This window comes from Rosa chinensis, chromosome 4 (assembly GCF_002994745.2).
Source record: "Rosa chinensis cultivar Old Blush chromosome 4, RchiOBHm-V2, whole genome shotgun sequence".
Lineage (NCBI taxonomy): Eukaryota > Viridiplantae > Streptophyta > Magnoliopsida > Rosales > Rosaceae > Rosa > Rosa chinensis.
In genome coordinates, this window is record NC_037091.1 from 50,443,738 (window position 1) to 50,463,511 (window position 19,774).

At 38.3% G+C, this 19,774-nt stretch overlaps 4 protein-coding genes across 10 annotated transcripts; 2 read left to right on the forward strand and 2 right to left on the reverse strand.

Moving 5' to 3' along the window:
• The first annotated feature begins 1,603 nt into the window (after nucleotides 1-1,603).
• Nucleotides 1,604-7,089, forward strand: LOC112197433 (aldehyde dehydrogenase 22A1). Its single transcript, XM_024338100.2, has 14 exons — nucleotides 1,604-2,013; nucleotides 2,093-2,136; nucleotides 2,460-2,564; nucleotides 2,810-2,937; nucleotides 3,231-3,353; nucleotides 3,766-3,919; nucleotides 4,185-4,288; nucleotides 4,385-4,463; nucleotides 4,956-5,051; nucleotides 5,152-5,289; nucleotides 5,438-5,653; nucleotides 5,749-5,940; nucleotides 6,379-6,522; nucleotides 6,618-7,089. Exons 1-14 carry the CDS (start codon nucleotides 1,902-1,904, stop codon nucleotides 6,777-6,779), a joined length of 1,797 nt encoding a protein of 598 aa, XP_024193868.1. The 5' UTR covers nucleotides 1,604-1,901; the 3' UTR covers nucleotides 6,780-7,089.
• A 170-nt stretch (nucleotides 7,090-7,259) lies between these two features.
• LOC112197434 (probable N-acetyltransferase HLS1) lies at nucleotides 7,260-11,055 on the reverse strand. 7 transcript variants are annotated; one of them, XM_040518124.1, is made up of 6 exons: nucleotides 10,711-11,055; nucleotides 10,296-10,354; nucleotides 9,972-10,117; nucleotides 9,651-9,737; nucleotides 8,591-8,724; nucleotides 7,260-8,349 (listed from the first exon to the last, which is right to left on the reverse strand). In XM_040518124.1, exons 4-6 carry the CDS (start codon nucleotides 9,651-9,653, stop codon nucleotides 7,473-7,475), a joined length of 1,014 nt encoding a protein of 337 aa, XP_040374058.1. In that variant the 5' UTR covers nucleotides 9,654-9,737; nucleotides 9,972-10,117; nucleotides 10,296-10,354; nucleotides 10,711-11,055; the 3' UTR covers nucleotides 7,260-7,472. The 7 variants fall into 7 exon arrangements, with proteins under 7 accessions (XP_040374058.1, XP_024193871.1, XP_040374057.1 ...); XM_024338103.2 differs by having other exon boundaries at nucleotides 10,296-10,450; XM_040518123.1 differs by having other exon boundaries at nucleotides 10,296-10,466.
• A 149-nt stretch (nucleotides 11,056-11,204) lies between these two features.
• On the reverse strand, nucleotides 11,205-11,771 carry LOC112199483. The gene has a single exon (XM_024340498.1). The coding sequence runs from the start codon at nucleotides 11,769-11,771 to the stop codon at nucleotides 11,205-11,207; it is 567 nt and encodes a 188-aa protein (XP_024196266.1).
• A 5,564-nt stretch (nucleotides 11,772-17,335) lies between these two features.
• LOC112199484 lies at nucleotides 17,336-18,550 on the forward strand. Its single transcript, XM_024340499.1, has one exon. It carries the CDS (start codon nucleotides 17,336-17,338, stop codon nucleotides 18,548-18,550), a length of 1,215 nt encoding a protein of 404 aa, XP_024196267.1.
• The last annotated feature ends 1,224 nt before the right edge of the window (nucleotides 18,551-19,774 follow it).

Below are 19,774 nucleotides of genomic sequence, written 5' to 3' on the forward strand. Positions count from 1 at the left end.
TATTGTCCTAAGGGTCCTCTAGGAGACTATGCTTGTGATCCCTACAAAAATGGGACTCAAGGGATGATTAGGCACATAAACAAATCATGTAAGTATTATCCCGGAAGGAGAGCGATAGATAAAAATCAGAAAGTGCTTGCTGGTGATAAAAGTAAGGGTAATTCTATGAAAATGGTAGCATTGAATCCTCTTGAAGTTATGAAAGCATGTGTTGAAATGGTTGTAGTTGATGAGCTTCCTTTTAGCTTCGTTGAAAAGCAAGGGTTTAGGCATTTTTGTCATGTTGCAGTGCCAATGTTTAAGGTCCCTTGTAGGAAAACTTTGGTTAAAAATTTTCTTACATTGTATGATAAGACAAAGAAGAAGTTGAAAACTGATTTAGCACCGGCAGCAGAGGAAGACAATCTTACATCAATGATTGGAGGAAAGTAGTTTCTGAGCTTGATGTGGCTGTGGTTTCACATGAAGTAGACAAATACTTGTTGGACCCTCTTGAATTCACAAATGAGAAGGAAGGGTTCGAGTTCCCGATTCTGCAATGGTGGAAGATCAATGGAGCCAAGTACCCTATACTTCAAGCAATAGCCAAAGATGTGTTGGCTGTTCAAGTTTCGACAGTTGCATCGGAGTCCGCTTTTAGCACCGGAGGGAGAGTAATCGACCATTTTAGGAGTTCATTGACTCCTAAATCTGTCGAAGCATTGATTTGTCTACAAAGTTGGTTGAGGGGGAATGATATTAGCTGCATAGAAGATGAACCATGCATCAAAGATTATGAGTTCTATGAAAAGTGTGAGAAAGGTGTAGATTTTTAACTTTGTGTGTTTGTTTTTTTAGTTTTTAGTTTTCGCTTTTTAGTTTTTACATTTCAGTTTCTGCATTTATTTTTACATTCTGACTATAGTTTCTTGTGTTTTGTACTTTGGTATGTAGATCATGTAACCTCAGCCTCTTCAACCTCTTGTCCTCCTCCAAAAGCTAAGGGAAAGAATGGTATTGGAACTAATGATGAAGTTGTTCAACTCAGTGAAGATGACTCCGAGGATGAAATGGTGTCTGATGATTCAGAAAACAGTTGATGCCTTGATGTGATAAGTTTCTGACTTTTTGGTTTATGCTGCAAGGATGGACTCTTTCATATTTTCATGAACTTATTTCAATTGCTAGTTTGCTACTGTGGTTAACTGGTTTCTGAACATTTCCATGTAATATTAAGCTGATAGGCTTAGAACATGTAATATTAAGTTCTATATTAAGCAGAACTTGCTACTGTGGTTTAACTTGTAGTTCTAAGTTCTGCTTTGATTTGCATTTTGAACAGAAATGTGCATGAAGTTCATTGGAGAACTAATTAGAGATGTTTGCAAATTTACAATGCTGCATTTTATCAGGTTTCTGGAAATTTTGCTATGCAAAGCAGGTGGTACCGATTGGTACCGAACCGATTGGATTCGGGCCTAATTGGTATGGCAGCTGAGTTTCCGGTGTCCCGAACCGAACCGAGCCGACTATAAAATCGGTATCGGTATCGGTATAGGCATGTTACCGAGCCGAGCCAAACCGATCCCAGGCCTAGTTGATATACACGGTAAGTCGGTGACAACATCAAAACTAGACCGCCTTGAGTCCTCACTCTCTCAGTGTGTCTCGCTCTCAGTCTTTTCAGTCTCCACTTTACACCTCATCTGACAGATCGAGATGCCATCGTAGCCGTCCGTTTTCTCTCGACGAAGAACCGATCAAGAAGCGAAGCAAAGCAAATCGATCCAAACGCCAACTCCGGGAATCAGTTTTTCTGTTTCTACTTCTTCTTCTTCTTCTTCTTTCTCTGAAAAACAAAAACAATGAAACACACTCGTTAGTTCCAATTCTGCCGCAAAAGGACTCCGATTCGTGAAACGATGGCGTTTTGGTGGCCTCTGATCGTCCTCGCTTTCGCTTACGCCATTTGTAGGTTCCTCTTGATGCTCATCCCTCCCAATGTGCCTTCCATTCAAGTCGACGCTTCTGACGGTAGTCTCTCTCTCTCCGTCATGCTTTGTGTGCTTTGTTTTGGTTGATTGATTGATTTGCGTGGTTTGATCAATGGCAGTGTTGGACGATGGGAATCAGACGCAGGAGAACAGTTTCATATATGTGAGTTTTGGTTTTCGATTCCAATGCTTATTAGGTTTTTCATTTTCGCAAGTTTTTCTTTGCCGATTCTTCATTTTGTAGCCAGTTTCTGTGCATCTGTGGTGTTGCATTGTTTAGCTGTTGAGATCTTTAGCTAATCACTTCGGAACGAAACTAATAGATTGCTTATAGTTTTCGAAGGACTTGAACTGTTTATACATGCTCATTGTTGGTGTAAATGAGAAAAGTACTGAAAAAAAAAGAGAGGAAATGAAGAAGAAGGTTTTGTGGCTGCATAAGGTTGTAATGATGTTTCACTTGTATGATTGGTGCTTACTGTGCAGGTACCTCCGAGGGGAAGGACACAGCAGTCGGAGGCAAAGGTTCAGTGCTATGAACCTGCAACCATGAAATACCTGGGATATTACCCTGCATTGACTCCTGTTGAGGTTCGTTTGTTGTGTACATTTTTGGACTTGAGGTTCTGGATTGGTCAGGTGAACATGTAGTAAGCTGTTATAGAGTCTTTGCTACAATGGATGGGGGTTCATTTGATGTTGTTAATGTGATGAAATTGATTTTGTTCTCACATTGTGCCTGATTTGATAGATACTTTGGAGTTTAGATGGTAGAAGAGATGGAACATAGAATATTCCAACTATCGGGAAATTCATGGTGTAAATCTGCATTTCAGGTCAAGGAGCGGGTAGCACTAGCAAGGAAGGCACAGAAGACATGGGCAAAGAGTAGCTTCAAGCAAAGACGCCTGTTTCTTCGGATTCTTCTCAAGTATATAATAGAACACCAAGACCTTATATGTGAGTAAGTACCCTACTCTCTCTGTCTCTCTGCATGCATCTCCACACCTAATACTGTTGTCTGAGTTATTAGTTTATTATGTAGGTATTGCCAAAAAAAAGAAAAAAAGAGAAAAGAAGAAGAAGTATTACCTAGGCATACTTAAATCCCAAACCATGTTTTGTTGCCGGGATGTTTTCTTGTATGATACTTTGGTAAACTATTTTTGTTAATCTTCCGACATCCACATGATACCTGCGGTTGACTTTTCTCCATATATTATTTTTTGTACTGACTCAGATACTACTGTGATTTAGAATATCTTCACGTGATACGGGGAAGACAATGGTAGATGCGTCTTTAGGGGAGATAATGACAACGTGTGAGAAGATCACTTGGCTTCTTTCAGAGGGTGAGCGGTGGCTAAAGCCTGAATACCGGTATAACCTTCTGCCTATTACGTTATCTACATCTAATGTTCTCTATCATTTTACTATTGTGCTGTGTAATATTCCAAGAATGTTTGGTTTAATTGCTGTACCAAGGATGAATATTTCACAAATGTTGACACTTTCTGCTTATTGGACCTGAATGATATATTACCTCAGTCACTGGTAATTTAGATATTAATATGTGCGTTGCATGGGTTCCTCTACTTTACTGATTTAAGATTTTCCTTATTTCAATTTGGTTGCCGCTTTCTGTCCAATTATTTGGTGTTTGTTTGCAAAGATTGTTTGTTATTCCTTTTTTTTTTCTTTTTTTGTTTACTGTTTGTAGACTACACATTCACTTCCATCTGTAGCCATATGTATGTGCTGTTTGTAATTTTGTTATTCATGAAAATTGCAGATCTTGTGGAAGATCAATGATTCACAAGAGATCTAAAGTTGAATTCCACCCTCTTGGAGTTATTGGTGCCATTGTGTCATGGAATTATCCTTTTCACAATATCTTTAATCCAATGCTGGCAGCAGTTTTTTCTGGAAATGGCATTGTGATTAAGGTAGTTACGTGAGATGCTCACAGTTGTTTCTTTAATCACTCTGTGCACCTTTGTATTTTCATTGGAACACTTCTGCACCTGTCTCTATTTCCATATATTGCATATGATTCAGAGATTCTCTAATACCCCATGTCGGTGTTTGCCATTGTTAGTTGCCGGGTATTCAAGCTAGACATCACTAAATCTTTTTTCCTCTTCACATAAAGAAATCTTCCAACTGTTTGCACTTACTAGTTTAACCGAAAAACCATGCTTTTCATTGTAGGTTTCAGAACATGCAAGCTGGTCTGGATGCTTCTACTTCCGCATAATACAATCTGCCCTTGCTGCTGTAGGAGCTCCTGAAAATCTAGTTGATGTCATAACAGGGTACATAGTTTTTTGGACAGGGTGGGAAGGAGGACTTTCTTTTCTAGGCTCATTTATTTATCTATCAATAATCAAACTTGTTATTTGCCTCCCTAGGTTTTCTGAAACTGGGGAAGCACTTGTGTCTTCTGTTGACAAGTTAATATTTGTTGGATCACCGGGTGTGGGTAAGATGGTATGTTCTTCTTTTGGTTAGTTGAATAATTTATTGTTTCTCATATAATTTCTGAAACAGGCTCCCCCACTTCCAAATTTTTAATCCTTTTATGTTGTCAAATGGTTATTGTATTGTATTTTGTAAAGAATTAGCAGTCGTTAGTAATTTTTAAACTCCAGTGTTTCAACCCTAGCAGAACTTTAGTGGAAGCATATAAATTTCTATTTTTATAGAGTTTTGTCAAGTATATAGTAAAACCCAGGTCAACCTGTACATTAGAGATAATTTTAACTGAATTTTGTGCATCTGATCAATTAGCCAGTAGTGTTATTACATAGTAAATTCGGATACGTAATCTCTTCATTGGAATTGTTATATTTTAAGAGAACCCAAGGCCTTAACATAAGGAATTGTACCTGTCTTGCCCTAAGGTTGTGACTGCTCTTAAATTAAGAAATCACTGCACTCTACTGCAATGCTCATTGGTTTTTGCTTCTGCTATTTCTGCAGATAATGAGAAATGCTGCTGAGACGCTTACACCAGTTACACTTGAACTTGGTGGAAAAGATGCATTTATTGTATGTGAAGATGCTGATGTGGAACATGTATGAATTTTTCCTACCTCTACTGGTATTTATGATGTCTATCAGGCTTTGTTCTTTTTATTTTCAAGTACTATGTGTTCTAATTGGAGGGTAAATTTAGGTCGCTCAAATTGCTGTGAGAGCCGTTCTTCAGTCAAGTGGACAGAACTGTGCTGGGGCTGAGAGATTTTATGTTCACAAGGACATTTACTCTTCATTCATCAATCAAGTATCTAAGATTGTGAAATCTGTTTCAGCTGTAAGTATGTCCCTTTCAACAAAGCTTGCAAGACTGAAATCTGTTTCAGCTATAATACAATTTGTGCTTGATACATTTATTTGACAAGAGCTGTTGAGTTGAAGTACTTAATGTAAAACTCATGAATCTGTTATTTGATCTTGTCTAGGGCCCACCGCTTGCTGGAAAGTATGATATGGGTGCTATATGTATGCAAGAGCACTCTGAAAGGCTTCAAAACCTTGTTAATGATGCCTTAGACAAAGGCGCAAAACTTGTTGTTCGGGGAAGTTTTGGCCATATAGGTGAAGATGCAGTTGATCACTTTTTTCCGCCTACTGTGATTGAAAATGTAAATCACACGATGAAGTTGATGCAAGAGGAGGTAACCAAAGTCATACTTTGTTCTATATAGCATTTTGATAGTCTTTTAATCTCCATTTAGTTAATATAGCTAAATGCTTTCTTACATTTTTGTAGGCATTTGGACCAATCATGCCCATAATGAAGTTTAGCACTGATGAAGAGGCTGTGAAACTAGCCAATGACTCAAAATACGGTCTTGGTTGTGCTGTTTTTTCTGGCAGCCAGCGTCGTGCTAGAGAGATAACTTCCCAGATACACTGTGGAGTTGCTGCAATTAATGATTTTGCATCATCATACATGTGCCAGGTTATATTTATTCAACTTGTTAGCATAGTAATATGTCTTGTGTTCTTTTTGTTTTTTTTTTTCCCAACCTTGATAAAGGTGGAATTTTATGATTCTATCCCAGGATTTCAAGTATGACAGCCAGAGACTTCACTGAGTAAAATAGCTGGCATTGCTTTTCTTTTTTATTCTTTTTTGAAATAGCTGGCAGTGCTTTTCTTCTTTCAATAGTTTGCTAGATATAATTTCCTACTTTAAAGGTAGCAGAAAGACTAGCTTTCTACTTATTTTCAAATGTAGGGCTATCATTTATTAGATTGGATTTCTGGGGTGCAATTGTGAGACTAACAAGTATCCTTGTTGAATCCAAACTTGTCACTATTTTCATATATAAAAAGATTTATATACCATGATGGCATTGTTAATTCAATGAATTAATGATGTCTCCTGAACTTCCAGTCCCTGCCATTTGGTGGTGTAAAAGACAGTGGATTTGGAAGATTTGCTGGTGTTGAAGGATTGCGAGCATGTTGTCTTGTAAAATCAGTTGTTGAGGATAGATGGTGGCCCTACATCAAAACCAAGATACCAAAGCCTATTCAGGTCAGATGTCAATAATGAATTGAACTTCTCTCTCTTCTCTCTCTGAGAAATTAAAATTACAAATCTGACTGGCTTTCTTTCTTGGCCAACTGTAGTATCCTGTTGGAGAGAATGGTTTTGAGTTCCAGGAGTCACTTGTTGAAGCACTCTATGGCCTGAACATATGGGACCGACTTCGAGCATTGGTTACTGTTCTGAAGATCCTTACTGATCAAAACTCTCATGCTAGCAGCAACAGGAAGAGAAGAGATGACTGAGCCGCTCGTGAGGGTTGGAGCATTTACATGGGTTAACATAATGCTTGAGATAATTTGGATTTTGACTCCCTATAGTATCTCAAAAGTCCGGGCTATTTTTGAGAATTGCTTCCTGTTCTTTTTTCTCTGTCTGCTCTTTTGTTCGAGTTGCATAATCAGGGTACATTCCCCACAAATATCTTGTCGTTTGAAGGAAATTATGAATGGAAATATAGGAAACAGGATTTTTCATTTGCTTCCAGCTATACTGATCTCTGTAGTTTCTCAACAACTTACCGCAATAAGGGGTAATCTGATAATTGCCTTTGTAGCTTGACACAGTTTCACCAAAATCCTTGAGGTTTCAATGTTAACAGTATGTGGGAATGTGACTTTGGAATTTGATGACAAATCCCAGTTCAATATGGAAATCAAAACGAATTACATGTACCATAACTTCCCCCATATTTGTGGGTACACGACAACACACCGTCCATGTAATTGTTCAAATTGAGGATTTTTTCTTGAATTACATACTAATATATCATTGGCAAATGAATACTACACTGGCTAAATTACACCATCGCAATATGATGGCCAATTTTTGTGTCCAACAACCGCAAGCAACCAAATAGAAGAAACAATACATAAAATTGTTGACTCTAGTTCTGGCTGTTTGGGAAGATTGGGCACTGAGGGGCAGGCAAACTAACCCTAGAATTCCCTTGGATCAACAAACACATTTCCCAAAGGACCCTTCATTAGCAGAGCATCTTGGTCATCAGGGTGGTGGCTGCTCAAACTTTTCGCGTACCAGAGATCATGGATACGTGAAATGCTGGGATTGTCTGGGACATGCTTTATGAGAGGATCACACTGCCCCAGCTCAGTTATAATCAACTTGCTGTCCTTCACATTCTGCCCCAATCCTAATGCAAAATTCCAAACAGAATTCATAAGCTCACCAAGCTGCTCTCCCTCCCCATGAATCCCATAGAGAAAGAGAAACCCAAGGGAGCTTTGCACCGAGACCTTACTCTGAGGCATTTTCAAACAGGAGAAGATTTTCTCTCTTGCATGGTTTAAGGTAGCATGAAAATACCTTAGAGGATGTGACTTTCTTATATGAAGCTTGTAAGGTTCACAATTATTCCACATGCTAAAGATGACCCAAGAGCTTTGCGTTTTGGTGATTGTTCCCTTGTTGTTTCCCTCACCGTCCAAGTTGATCCAACCCTGTTCTTCGAAATAACACACCCAAGTGCCCAGGCTGAGCTTTTCCTTTAAGATCACATCCATGTCTGTTGGAGATATGTCTTTGGTTCTTAGCTTGTTTTCGTACAGGGAAATTGCCTGGTCTACATGCAACTTCTCTATTTTAATATTTTGAGGCAGCAGATGTTTTGCAGATGAACAAATTGGTTGCACAAATATGATTAGTGAGCTGATGTTCACGTAATTGCATTTGGAAGTGAATAGATTTGTAGAGGCGGTGTTGTTCCTTTCGGTGGCCAGGAATGTGTACTGTGCTCCTTTTCTCAGCAGCCACTCCTCCACTGAGTTCATCAATTGAAATCCAATTCCCATCCGCCTAAATCACACAAACACACAAAATTTAATATCAGTCAAAAACTTCTGTACACCACCTCTTTAATTACTTGCTAAGTAATCAAGTATTTATGGATGATTCTAAAAGAGGCTGCTAGGTGATCTAGCTTTTCAATATGCTGTAACTCAGAAGAGGTATGGGTGATTGAGTACTAAAAATGTATTGTTTAGAGAAGAAGAGTTTTTCAAGTTTAACTCATTGGGAAGAAAAAAATGGATAATACCGGTGTGTGGGAGAGACTCGAAGGCCTAGTATGCAACCCATCACATATACTCCCCCAAAACCAGTCCCCACATGCTTGATGCATCCTCGAACCACTCCGACAAGCTCCTCATTTTCAAGCAGCTGTGCTACCTGCTGGCAATTTCCAAACATATTAGTGTTCGAGCAATGCAATGATTCACATCTATAATTCTTGGACAAGGACTTCCATATAAAAAAGCAGCAAATCATGCAAATGCTTATTAAAGGTGACATAAAAATGATTATGAGGTATGATTCATGAAAAGGTTTCCATGTTTGCTTTTAAAGGCAAGATAAGGGGAAGAAGTCACAGTAATGAACCCACCAGGATAATATGAAGGGGGTAGAACCTAATCCTACATAAAGGGTCACACATCATGTTAGTGAAAATGGAGACCCCCCTTTTAGACCCTAGCTCACAGTTCCTCTCTAGCTTCCCCACCACTTCAATATCGGTGTCTGCACTGAACTCCCTTATAAGAAACTTGTTCACTGCCTTGTCAACCATATTATTTCTCATCTAAAAGAAGCGAGTTGGTTAACAGATATGAAGCGGAAAAATTCAATAACTGGACCTTTCTTGAATGGGGTAGCTGCCACAGGTGCCTCTATTGCATTCTTTTATACTATGACGACCTTTTTTATTTATTTGTTTGTTATTACTTTTGATTTGATCTATCACGAACCCTTTTTTGTTTGTTACTTCTATCAGTACCATATAATCAAATCAGACCAGAACAGATGCCTGAATTGAATGTAATAGGTCCCTCTATGGATCTTTTGGTTTTGCTCTTTCTTATCCCTGAAAGGGTGTTGTTTAGCTCATGCATTGAATATAATACATAAAGAGAGAGATAATTAACAGAAGTTTAAAGCCACACAAGCACTAATCAACTCCAATAAAAGTCGGCAGATATTAATAGCATGCAATTCATGGTATTTTGCAATCATTTCTATATTTTGTGTTTTTGTGTCACTGGATTTGAAAAATGCATGAGACAACACAAAATTGACAATAAAAACTAATGGTGATGTTATACCATTGAGTTTGTTTCAGGTATCAAAAGCAAGATGATGCAGTATGGTAGTCTTTAATGGCCAAAGCAGTGAAACTTAAGATACTGCTCCTGCAAGAAAATTGCAAAAAACACATTGCTATATACCATGAAGAAAGAAACATCGACTGACTCATCCATATATGTTATTGATTCTGTAATTTTTTCTGTTATAGAAATTATTCTTGGCTACCATTTGTTTCGTACCAATTTCTTTGGTGTACCGAAAAAGCAAGTCTATGTAGATCAGACCAGCCATGTGAACTGGTGGCCAGGAACAAAATACCAACAATCATTGAGATATACCTGCTTGTGCTAATTTGCTACTTCCAGTCTTTCAGAGAGCAGATCCTAGCTGTTCTTGGAAACTAGTCTTCACACCAATGATGGTACATATAGTATTGTGCAATCAATGTCCTTTCACCTTAGCTGCTAACAATAACCTTAGCTGCCTATATAAGAGAGAAAATTCATGTTGACAGTAAAAGAAGGAATGTTCATACTCAAGATTAACTGTTTCTGACAGACTATAAAGAAACTACAGCTTCAGAAGCTGCCAGTGCAATTATTGATCCTGTAATTATTTCTCATTTGGGTAGTACTATAAACTGAAACTGCAAGAATTATTACCGCGAGAATTATTACTCGAGATTTCAACAAGATAATGAGTATGAACACACTGCCTTGAACTGTAGCCACAAATCAAAGACCAGAAAGTAAATCACAGCCAGAGAGAATTGTAGAGGGTTATGTTCAATTTGTGAATGAGCTTATTTTGAGTACATCTGCACAATGCCAAACCTTACAAAGTCACAGTCAGTGGATTCCCCTAGTTGAGTATATAGCAATATTATCATATCATAGTACTACTACTACCCCACCTTCACTAACCATTAGCTGCAGCACAAAATAATAGCCTGATATGAAATCTCTTCATATTCACAACAAACGACTTAAATGGTTCCCATATGAATACGATGCTTCAACTAGCCAAAAAAAAAGACAGTGTCTGCTTGAAAAGGAAGATCAAAACTTTAGCTCTTACAATTGTTCTTGGGCTTCTATGGTTGTCCTGGAAGTGAGAGCTGGACCCGGAACTCCTGGAGCTTCAGTGGGTCGTCCATTGAATTTGAGAGGAAAGAAAGCCTTACGGCCTTACCTTCCAAAATTGGAAATGAGGAAGGAAAGCCTTACCTTCCAAAATTGGAACATAGCGTCTACTTCAGAAAATGGAACAGCATATTAGCATGATGATGAACCACCATTTTATACCCAGGTGTATTTGCAGTGCCGGGGAACAGGAAAACAAACTGCGAAAGCCAACCAAAAGCAATGCTTTCTGTGGGTGTTGCTATTTGAACCTAAAGAAATACATCAAAATCCAATCCAATGTGTTCTGTTTATTTTTTTGAGTTTCTATTCAGACTCCATAATTTTTTATTAAGATTTTTTTTTTAAGGAGGAAAGTAAATTACAACTTAAAACTCTTACTACAATCAAAACTAAACTGAACTGATCAAAATTAAAAGCAGAACTAAACTAATCAAAATTAAAAGCAGACAAAGCTGAGAACGGCAACTTTTTGGACCAAGTGATAGGAGTAGATGATCTATGACCCATATTTGTAACAGCATCAGCAACAAAGTTGGCTTCCCTCGGAACATAAGAGAAGGAAACAGCTTTCAAATTGCTAGCCAGACTCAGGATGTCTTTCACAAGAGTACGAAGACGCCAAGGAGGAGCACATTTTTTGTTGATAGAGTCTATAATTAACTTGGAGTCACCTTCGACATAAGGCTTTTGACAGTTAAGGAGGAGGGCATGATAAAGACCATCACGAACAACACCTCCTTCAGCAATGGGGACAGAAGCATGACCAATAGCTCTCGCACTAGCAAAAAGGGGAGAACCATCATGATCCCTGATAACAAAACCAGCAGCTGCTTTCTTATTGTTGACAACAGAACCATCGAAATTGAGCTTGGCGAAGCTAGCAGGAGGAGGAAGCCAGCGAATAACTTGAGAGGTAGAAGCAGGACCTTTGAAAAGGCAAGGGTTATTCCTTCTGTTATTCTCACCAATGGATGCCGCACCATAAACCACCATGTTAGGAAGAGAGGGAGAATGTCTGAAGATGAGTTATTCCTTGCCTCCCAAATTTTCCAACAAAGAAGGAGAAGATTTTCAGTAGTAGACTTTTGGTAATCCTTCCTGAACCAGGAAAGAAACCATTCTTCAAAGTTTTGGAAATCTGTATTGGTAATGCCAGCAGAGCGCCAAACATTTGCAGCAAAGGGGCAGGAGAAGAAAAGGTGGTTTAAGTCCTCATCCCCTGAGCTGCAAAGGGCACACAAAGAATCATAATTAGTAGAATAATGAGCAAGTCTTGCTCTAGTTTTCAATCTTCCCCTAGCTAAGAGCCAAGAGAAAATCTTGACCTTAGGAGGAATGTTAAGTCTCCAAATTTCATTCAAAATTTTAACCCTCGAATAGGGAGCAACCGAATCACATTGAAGCCAAGTGGCAAATTTAACAGAAAAAATAGCGCTAGAGGTCGGCCCCCAAACAAATTCATCCCTAGATTCCAAAGCAGGAAGAGGAATACTTAAAATAGAGTTAACTGTATCATGATCAAGGAAAACATAAAGTTTATTAACATTCCAACAACCATTAACAATATAATCACTAACATTCTCATCTATATCAATAGAAATTCTATTAGTAGTCAAAATAAGATTGATCAAAGGAAAAGAAAAGGCCTAATTGAAAGTCCAGAATTTGATGTCAGTACCATTCCAACAATCCAGCGCATACCTTGGATTAAAAGATCTCTATTATCAAGCATACCTTTCCAGGCCATAGAATAGTTGGCCTGCTTATTTTATATGAAAAAAAGCATGTTTTCTTAAGTATTTCCTACGAACAATATCCACCCACCAGTTATCATGATCAGAGATCACTTTCCAGCCTAATTTTGTCAAAGCAGCCTTATTGAAGGAAGCTGCTGGCCGAATTCCAAGACCACCTAAGGATTTAGGCAGACAAATCTCTTATGCACTTTACATTTTTTTTCTTCTTTAAAAATAAATTTGCACATTAAACCTTCTCTTAAATTACTAATATAGCCTTTTCATATAGTTTATATACAAAAGACTGCTCCACAAAACCCGGAGCAGCCAACAAACCTAGGTTTGAGAATTTTGCTCGTCCGGCGGTGCTTAGAGTCGGTGAGGTTCTGCCTCGCCGCAAATGGGCTATTGCCGGACGGGGATTGCTATTTGCTCTGGGTGGTTTGGGGAGAGACGTTGACACTTCTTGCTTTGGACGGTGGCGGTGGTGAGGTCCAAACGATTCTCTAGGTGCGGTCGGTGTTGTGCATGGTAACAGGATTTGGCGTTGCCTTTTCAGGACTGAGTGGTGACGAGGTTTCCGATGGGGAGCAGTGGTGTGGTTCTGCGGAGTTGTGCGACGGTGAAGATTTGGTAGATCTGGGCGACGTCTTCTAACTCTGGATTGGTGCATGGTGGAGTAGGCCATGTGCGGTGGTGCGTTGTTTCGCTAGGTCGGGCCGGCAAGGCTTGGGTGTGGCGTGGGCAGCACAGCGCGAACATGGCGGCCTGGTGGTAGAGCGCGGTGCTGCACGGATAGACACACAAGGATGAAGTTGTTTGGGCTTGGCTCCAAATCCGGTTGGGCCTTGACGGGTGTGGGTTTTCTCCTTCTGTACTACCCCATTGGGCCTTTATTTTGGACTAGGGGTTTGGGCCTTTGGTTTTCCAATTTAGTCTTTTTTTATTACAATAATTCCCTACTTTGTTAGGGAACTATGCTTCTAAGGTTTTAGTTAGTGTCATCGAGTCTAGTTTACTCGGCCTATTTACTATGTAGTAGTTAATACTTCCTCTACGAGCATGGAACTGTCAAATGATTGGACCTAATCTATGTATCACTGTGCTACTACCACAAACTCTTTATCTACCCATAGATGGTAGAGGGAGGATATGTAATGGCCCTTTCTGGCTTTCGATGAATGATAGTCGCCCGATTTGGGTTTGTTCAAAAAAAAAAAAAAATTTATATACAAAATATAGAAACTTTGTAATCTCAATTTTTTGAGGTGAATTTACTCACCATAACTCCATTCATTATATTCCTTCTTCCTTTTTTATTTTTTTTAGTTGATCACCCATTTTTGTTGAACCTCCATGACTTTTGATTTCTGATGCAAATCTATTAATCGTCTGCAAACCCACTTAAAGTTGTTCCTAACACAAAATTTTTGAGGTGAACTTCTTTTTGGCACATGCAAGCTTCTTCACAAAGATCGTTTTTTTTTTTCCTTATGTGCCTAGGGCATGGATTAAAATGATCATTTAATCAATTACATTCATACGGAAAAATGTCACTAACTTAATATGATTTTTCTTGGGTTGATTCATCTCTAACTGGTCAGTGTTCTGTATATTGAGAAAGTTGAATTTGAGTATTTTCTTCGATAAATTTCTATGTTATTCTTTTTAATAAACTCTTAAGTACTTATGTCTGTCATATGTTTAGCATCTTGAATTTCGAAAGTAATTGTTGCATTATTATTAGGATAAACAGATAATTTGATAATTCATAAAGAAGAGAGATCAAATGAGAAAATTTGGAGGACCAAATAAAAATAATTTTGTTTTCTACTTGAAGAACTTAAATTTGTTGAAAATAATTTAACAAAATCATAATAAATAAAACATTTTTCAAAGTTTCAAATCATTAAAATTTCAACCTAGATCGTAGGTAAAAAAAAAAAAAAAAAAAAAATCGTTCCATAGGTGTCCAAATATTAAAATTTTAAGTATAGTTAGTTTATTTATTTTAGTAAAAGTATGGTTAGATTTAGAATACTAGAAAAAAAATACCTGATTGGCGTAAAAAAATAATATTTTTTTAATTTTTTTTATGAACAATCAATATCTATACTATTAACTATCCTCTTCTCCTAGTACTCTTTAATTTCTTCTTCAAGTCGCAGGAACTATTAACTCTGTTGTTCTTTTAATCCTTCGGAGTTCTTAGTTCTTATTTAGAATAAAAGTGCGTAACTTCAAAAGGTGGGTGTACTTGAGGTATTTGGTTTCTTATTCTATCTTTAGAATAGGATTTTAGAGTACTCTGTAAACGACGTTTTATGACGACCTTTAGGGGTACGTCGTTTTTGTACTGCTTGCTAAATTATAATAGATGGATGACCTTTTTACTCAAAAAAAAAAAAAAAAAAATCTATACTATATAAAAGAGAAGTGATGTTATCTATGCTATATGTAAATTAACCAAAAAAAAAAAAAATCTGTGCTATACTTAAGAGAAGTGGGGATGTTTGTCATGACTATTTTTTTTAATTACTTTTATACCCCAAAACAATAACTAACTTTATATATCTCTACTAATATAAATAGTCTCTCTTTTGGTCTAGCGGTCAACGCGTCATTCGACGCTGTAATGAGGTGCTACATGCGGCTGCAAGCAAGATTTCTTGATCTTCGGTTTCTGTTGTCGGAGTTGGTGGCCTGGTGTTGCTGCAGAAGATGACATGCGGGTCGTGGTTAGATGCTATTACAGAGGTCTAGTTCTGGACTTGTACCCTCGTCTGGTATCATCTGGTGCGAAAAAGTTATTTGTTATGCAATTCAGCAAGCTGTACAATAACGACACAATCCTAAGGAGTCGATAATAATATTGTTACTTAGAGTACACTACAAAACCCACCCCTAACAAAAGAGCAAACTACTAACATACTCCTAGTACATCCCACCTTTTAAGATTAAGCTCAAAACAAGGAAAACAAGACATCCAAAGCTGAGTAAAGCAGACTACAGATTGTCTATTTTCCTTGCTGATCTCTTTGCTCAAAAAAAAGAAAAAGAAAATAGGTCTATCATCATTTAGGCTCCGTTTGAGATTGCTTCGCTTTAAAAAAAAAATTAGATTTTGTTTAAAATTTTAGATTTTATTATGTTTGGTAAATAAGTAAAAAGCATAATTGAAAATTATAGGTCACTAGCAGCAGATTTTAGAAGCAGCACAGAGGTTGCTTTTAGAAGCGGCTGTGGATCAAAACACACTCTGAAGTTGTTTTACATGTCAGTATTTTTAAAAATATACCAAACTATATTCACAGCTGATTATTCTCACAACACAACAGCAATAATTTTTTTTTTAAAGTCACAGCAATCTCAAACTAGCATTTAGTTAAAAAGGATGGAGCCCCAAAAAGAAAATAAAAAAAAAGACCAAAAATCTATGGGCCCAAAAGCACCCAAGCCCACAAAATAAAGATTCCCAAAGCACGACATCATGTAGAAGAAGGAATAATGGAGAACGCATTACCCCTGATTCAATTGCACTGTTGATCAAAAGGCATAGCAACTTGCAAACAAACTACCAAAAACAACTTGCAACTTATCCATATGGGCCCAACCATCACCATCACCTGCATCTCATCACCACCCACTAGATGGCCAATCTGACCACTGACCTTTTTAGTCACATCCATTTTGAGCTCCACAAACCTAGACAAAGCCCAAATCCGAACAACCTCAGGGAGGAAACCGAACGGCACCAAACTCCAGCAATCACTCTTCTATTAATAATTATATAAATTTAGGATAAATAACTCTTCTTACAAGTTCAAAGATAACATTCACAAATCTTGGCTCTTCATTAATGTAATAATAATGAAATTCAACCTAACCATGACAAGTAATTCAGTATTTGCGTTCAAACGCTGTCATAGTTTAGTGTAATTACTGAATTATAAACATAAGCAGGGGAGTGCTGCAATGCTTTGTTGGCCGTCTGAGCTCCGAGCAAATTAACAATCTAAAAGGAGGGTGTCCAAAAAAAAACAAAAAACTAAAAATCAACCTAAACAACAAAGCAAACCGACCACAATCAAACCAACCTAAAACCTTGTATAAAAAAAAAAAAAAAATCCCATATATAGCTCCCCCAGGTACAACCATCCCCACATGAACCTCATTTCTGGTAATCTGTCTGTGCATGCTTGTTTCCGTTACCAAGTTGTTGGGCCAAAAAGCCCAACTGCCACCGAAGCTTCAACGAACCGCAGCCATCCCCTCCCACACGGCATTTGGCTCTCGCAAAACCCGGATCCCCATTCCCTCTTTATATTTCTCTCTTTCCCCTTTCTTTCGCAATTCAATTCCCCACTTTTCAAATCCCTCTCACAACCCCCCCCCCCCCTGTTTCTCCGTCCCTCTCTCGCCGTCGTCCGGTGATTGGGTTTCAGACGACGAACTGGTAGCTGGCTGAGGGAGTCTGAAACGTCAATCTCTCAGATAATGTGCGAGAGATAAAAAAGAAAATTGTGGAAGGGACGAAGGATAGAGAGAGCAATTGCATGATAGTAAAGAAGAAGACAATGGAGGTTGAGAGGATTAGGCAGTTATCTCTCCTTTGGTGCGGAACCAAATTCGTAGCTCTCGTGGGTGCAAATCACACCTCCGCCAGATTCTGTGCCCGCTAAACCCAATAATGTTCTCCGTTGCTGTTTTCCCTCTCGATTTTCTCTAACGCATTGCATAACAGTTGCAATCTAGATAGGATTTTTTCCGCAATTATTCGTCGGTGCTCGCGCTGTTGTTTCTGATCAGATCTCGACAAAAATGATGATGGAATTGGCCGGCGGTTTTAAGGCCAAGCACGCTCATTTCAGGGCCGGACTGGATTCCGGCGAGATTTTGGTGATCAAGCTGCCTGATATGAAGGTACTGCGTATTATTTGCCGGTCAGTTTTTCTGGCTTTGGTTATGCTCACACTGCCCTGCATTGGGTCTATTTTTAAGCGTGTAACGGTTTCTGAATTGGAAAGTAGTGGGTCTGCAATTTTCAAATTTGAGCAATTGGGTTTGCTTTTCAATGATTTGGCTGGTGAAGGCCTTCGCAGGGAGGGTGATAAGTCTCTCATTGTGAGTCCTGGCAATGTTGGTATGATTCATGCTATTCGTGGTTTGAATGTTGATGATAATGGATTTGAAATTGCTATGGATTCTGATTTGGAGAGAAAGAGCTCGGTCAAGGACGAGTCTGTGGATTTTGTTTTCGCATTTGATTTGGGTGATGCTAAATTTGTGGATCGCGTCTTGAAAGTTGGTGGCATTGTTGCTGTTCCTCTAAGCAATGACCCTTCAAATGCTTTTAGCAAAAAATCCAATTACAAGATTGTGTATCTTCGCCGATACGCTTCAATTTTTGTGGCGATGAGGAAGACCGGTCTGGCTGGTGAGCTGCAGGAGAATCCTGGCCGCCGGCGGCTTTGCCAATTTGGAAGTGGGGCCAAGGAGACCGTCCTGCAGGGTCTTGAAGATGTGTTGCTGGAGCCACCAAGACGTGCTTTGGCAAAATCAAGCCAGTACTTGAAGAAGATGAAGTTCCTCCCTGACCTGTTGGGGAATTCTCTTGAAAATTACGAGCGCCGTGTGTTTGTTAATGTGGACTTGAATGAGAAAAAAGGTGGCGCAATTGAATGGTTTCATCAAAACTATCCGAAAATGAATACGGATTTTGAAGTACACAACCTTGAAATAGAAGAACAACAAGACGAAGAAGCTTCAAGCAAGCCGCAGACTGATGTTTCGGGTTGGCTAAAGGAGAATGTGAAGGAAGAGGACTATGTTGTGATGAAAGCAGAAGCAGAAGTTGTTGTGGATATGATGCAGAAGAGCACAATCTGTCTGGTGGATGAGTTGTTTTTGGAGTGTAACAATGAATGGTGGCAGAATGGAAAGAGTGACAAGAGCAAGAGAGCTTATTGGGAGTGCATTGCTCTACATGGAAGGCTAAGGGATCTAGGAGTTGCTGTGCACCAGTGGTTTCTATAAGAAGGATATCAAATTGATTTCAGGATCAAAGTTTGCTGCTTTTTTTTCTGTCTGAATTTTAAGAGAGTGATTGATGTTTGGGTTTGGATGTGTTTGAATTAGCTAATAAGTACCAGTTTGTTTGTGTTTGCTGGTCTTGTATGAACATGGCTTCCTTTTTCAATTGTAAGGGTTGATATGGAGATTGACTATGTATGATTCTCCTTTGACCATTGGTGTTGTAGCTATTTATCTAAAAATGAATAAAGATTTGAGTATTTGATTATTGGTGTATTTTCTTTCTCCTAGTCATCTTGTCCCATTGAATGAAAGGTATCATGATCTAGGGATTTAAGCTATTCCTTTTCTATTCTTCTTTGTCTGTCCTATTTGACTTTGAGGACTTGAATCACCTGACCCTTTGTTTTCTAAATGAAATTATGATTTTTTTTTTTTGAGAAGATTTGCTTCAAAGAGTTTTGATTGATGTAGTCTTTGAAAATATTGATTTCGTCTGTAGAAAAGGAAGTACAAAATACATATATTTGAATAGAGAGAGAAATGGTTGGTATTCTGATGGCATAGTCTGAGTCAGCTCTCTCCATTTATTGCACGGCACCAAATAGAGACTGGAGAGTGGACGGTAATGACAAATTGGGGCTCTGTGAGCCACTGATTGGGGTGGTGACTTAAAAATTAGGATCTTGAATTCCTCCTCCAGCAAGGCACACCTGGTGATGGTACCATCCAGACCAGGCTTTAGAAAAAGAGCCTAGAGGCTGGACCTATGTCATATGACAAATTAGATCAAATGCATGTTCCAAATCATTGAAATTTCTGGCAACATGAATGCCAAGGGCTGTAAGAATATGAGCCAAAAGAAAAAATGTATTTTTTAAAACATATATGTGAAAAATGACAAAAGTTGCTATTCTTGACATATCTGGAGATATTGAGGGGGTACGCGTATTTGCTTATTTTAAATTTGTTTCACATTTTTTAGGCACATAGTGACTTAAAAATTCAATGTCACCTACAATTGAACTTAAATTCATTGGTTTTATTTAAATACTTAAAAATATTTTCATCTAATCTCAATCTTTGAATTTAAATTCAAATATAAATGATCATACATTTTATAATCACTAGTGACCACGTGAACATTTCTGATATCATATATCTGATTTGATTTTGAGCTAGGCTACGGCTACAGTGCTGCAGGAAGGTCCGTCTACTTTATAATAA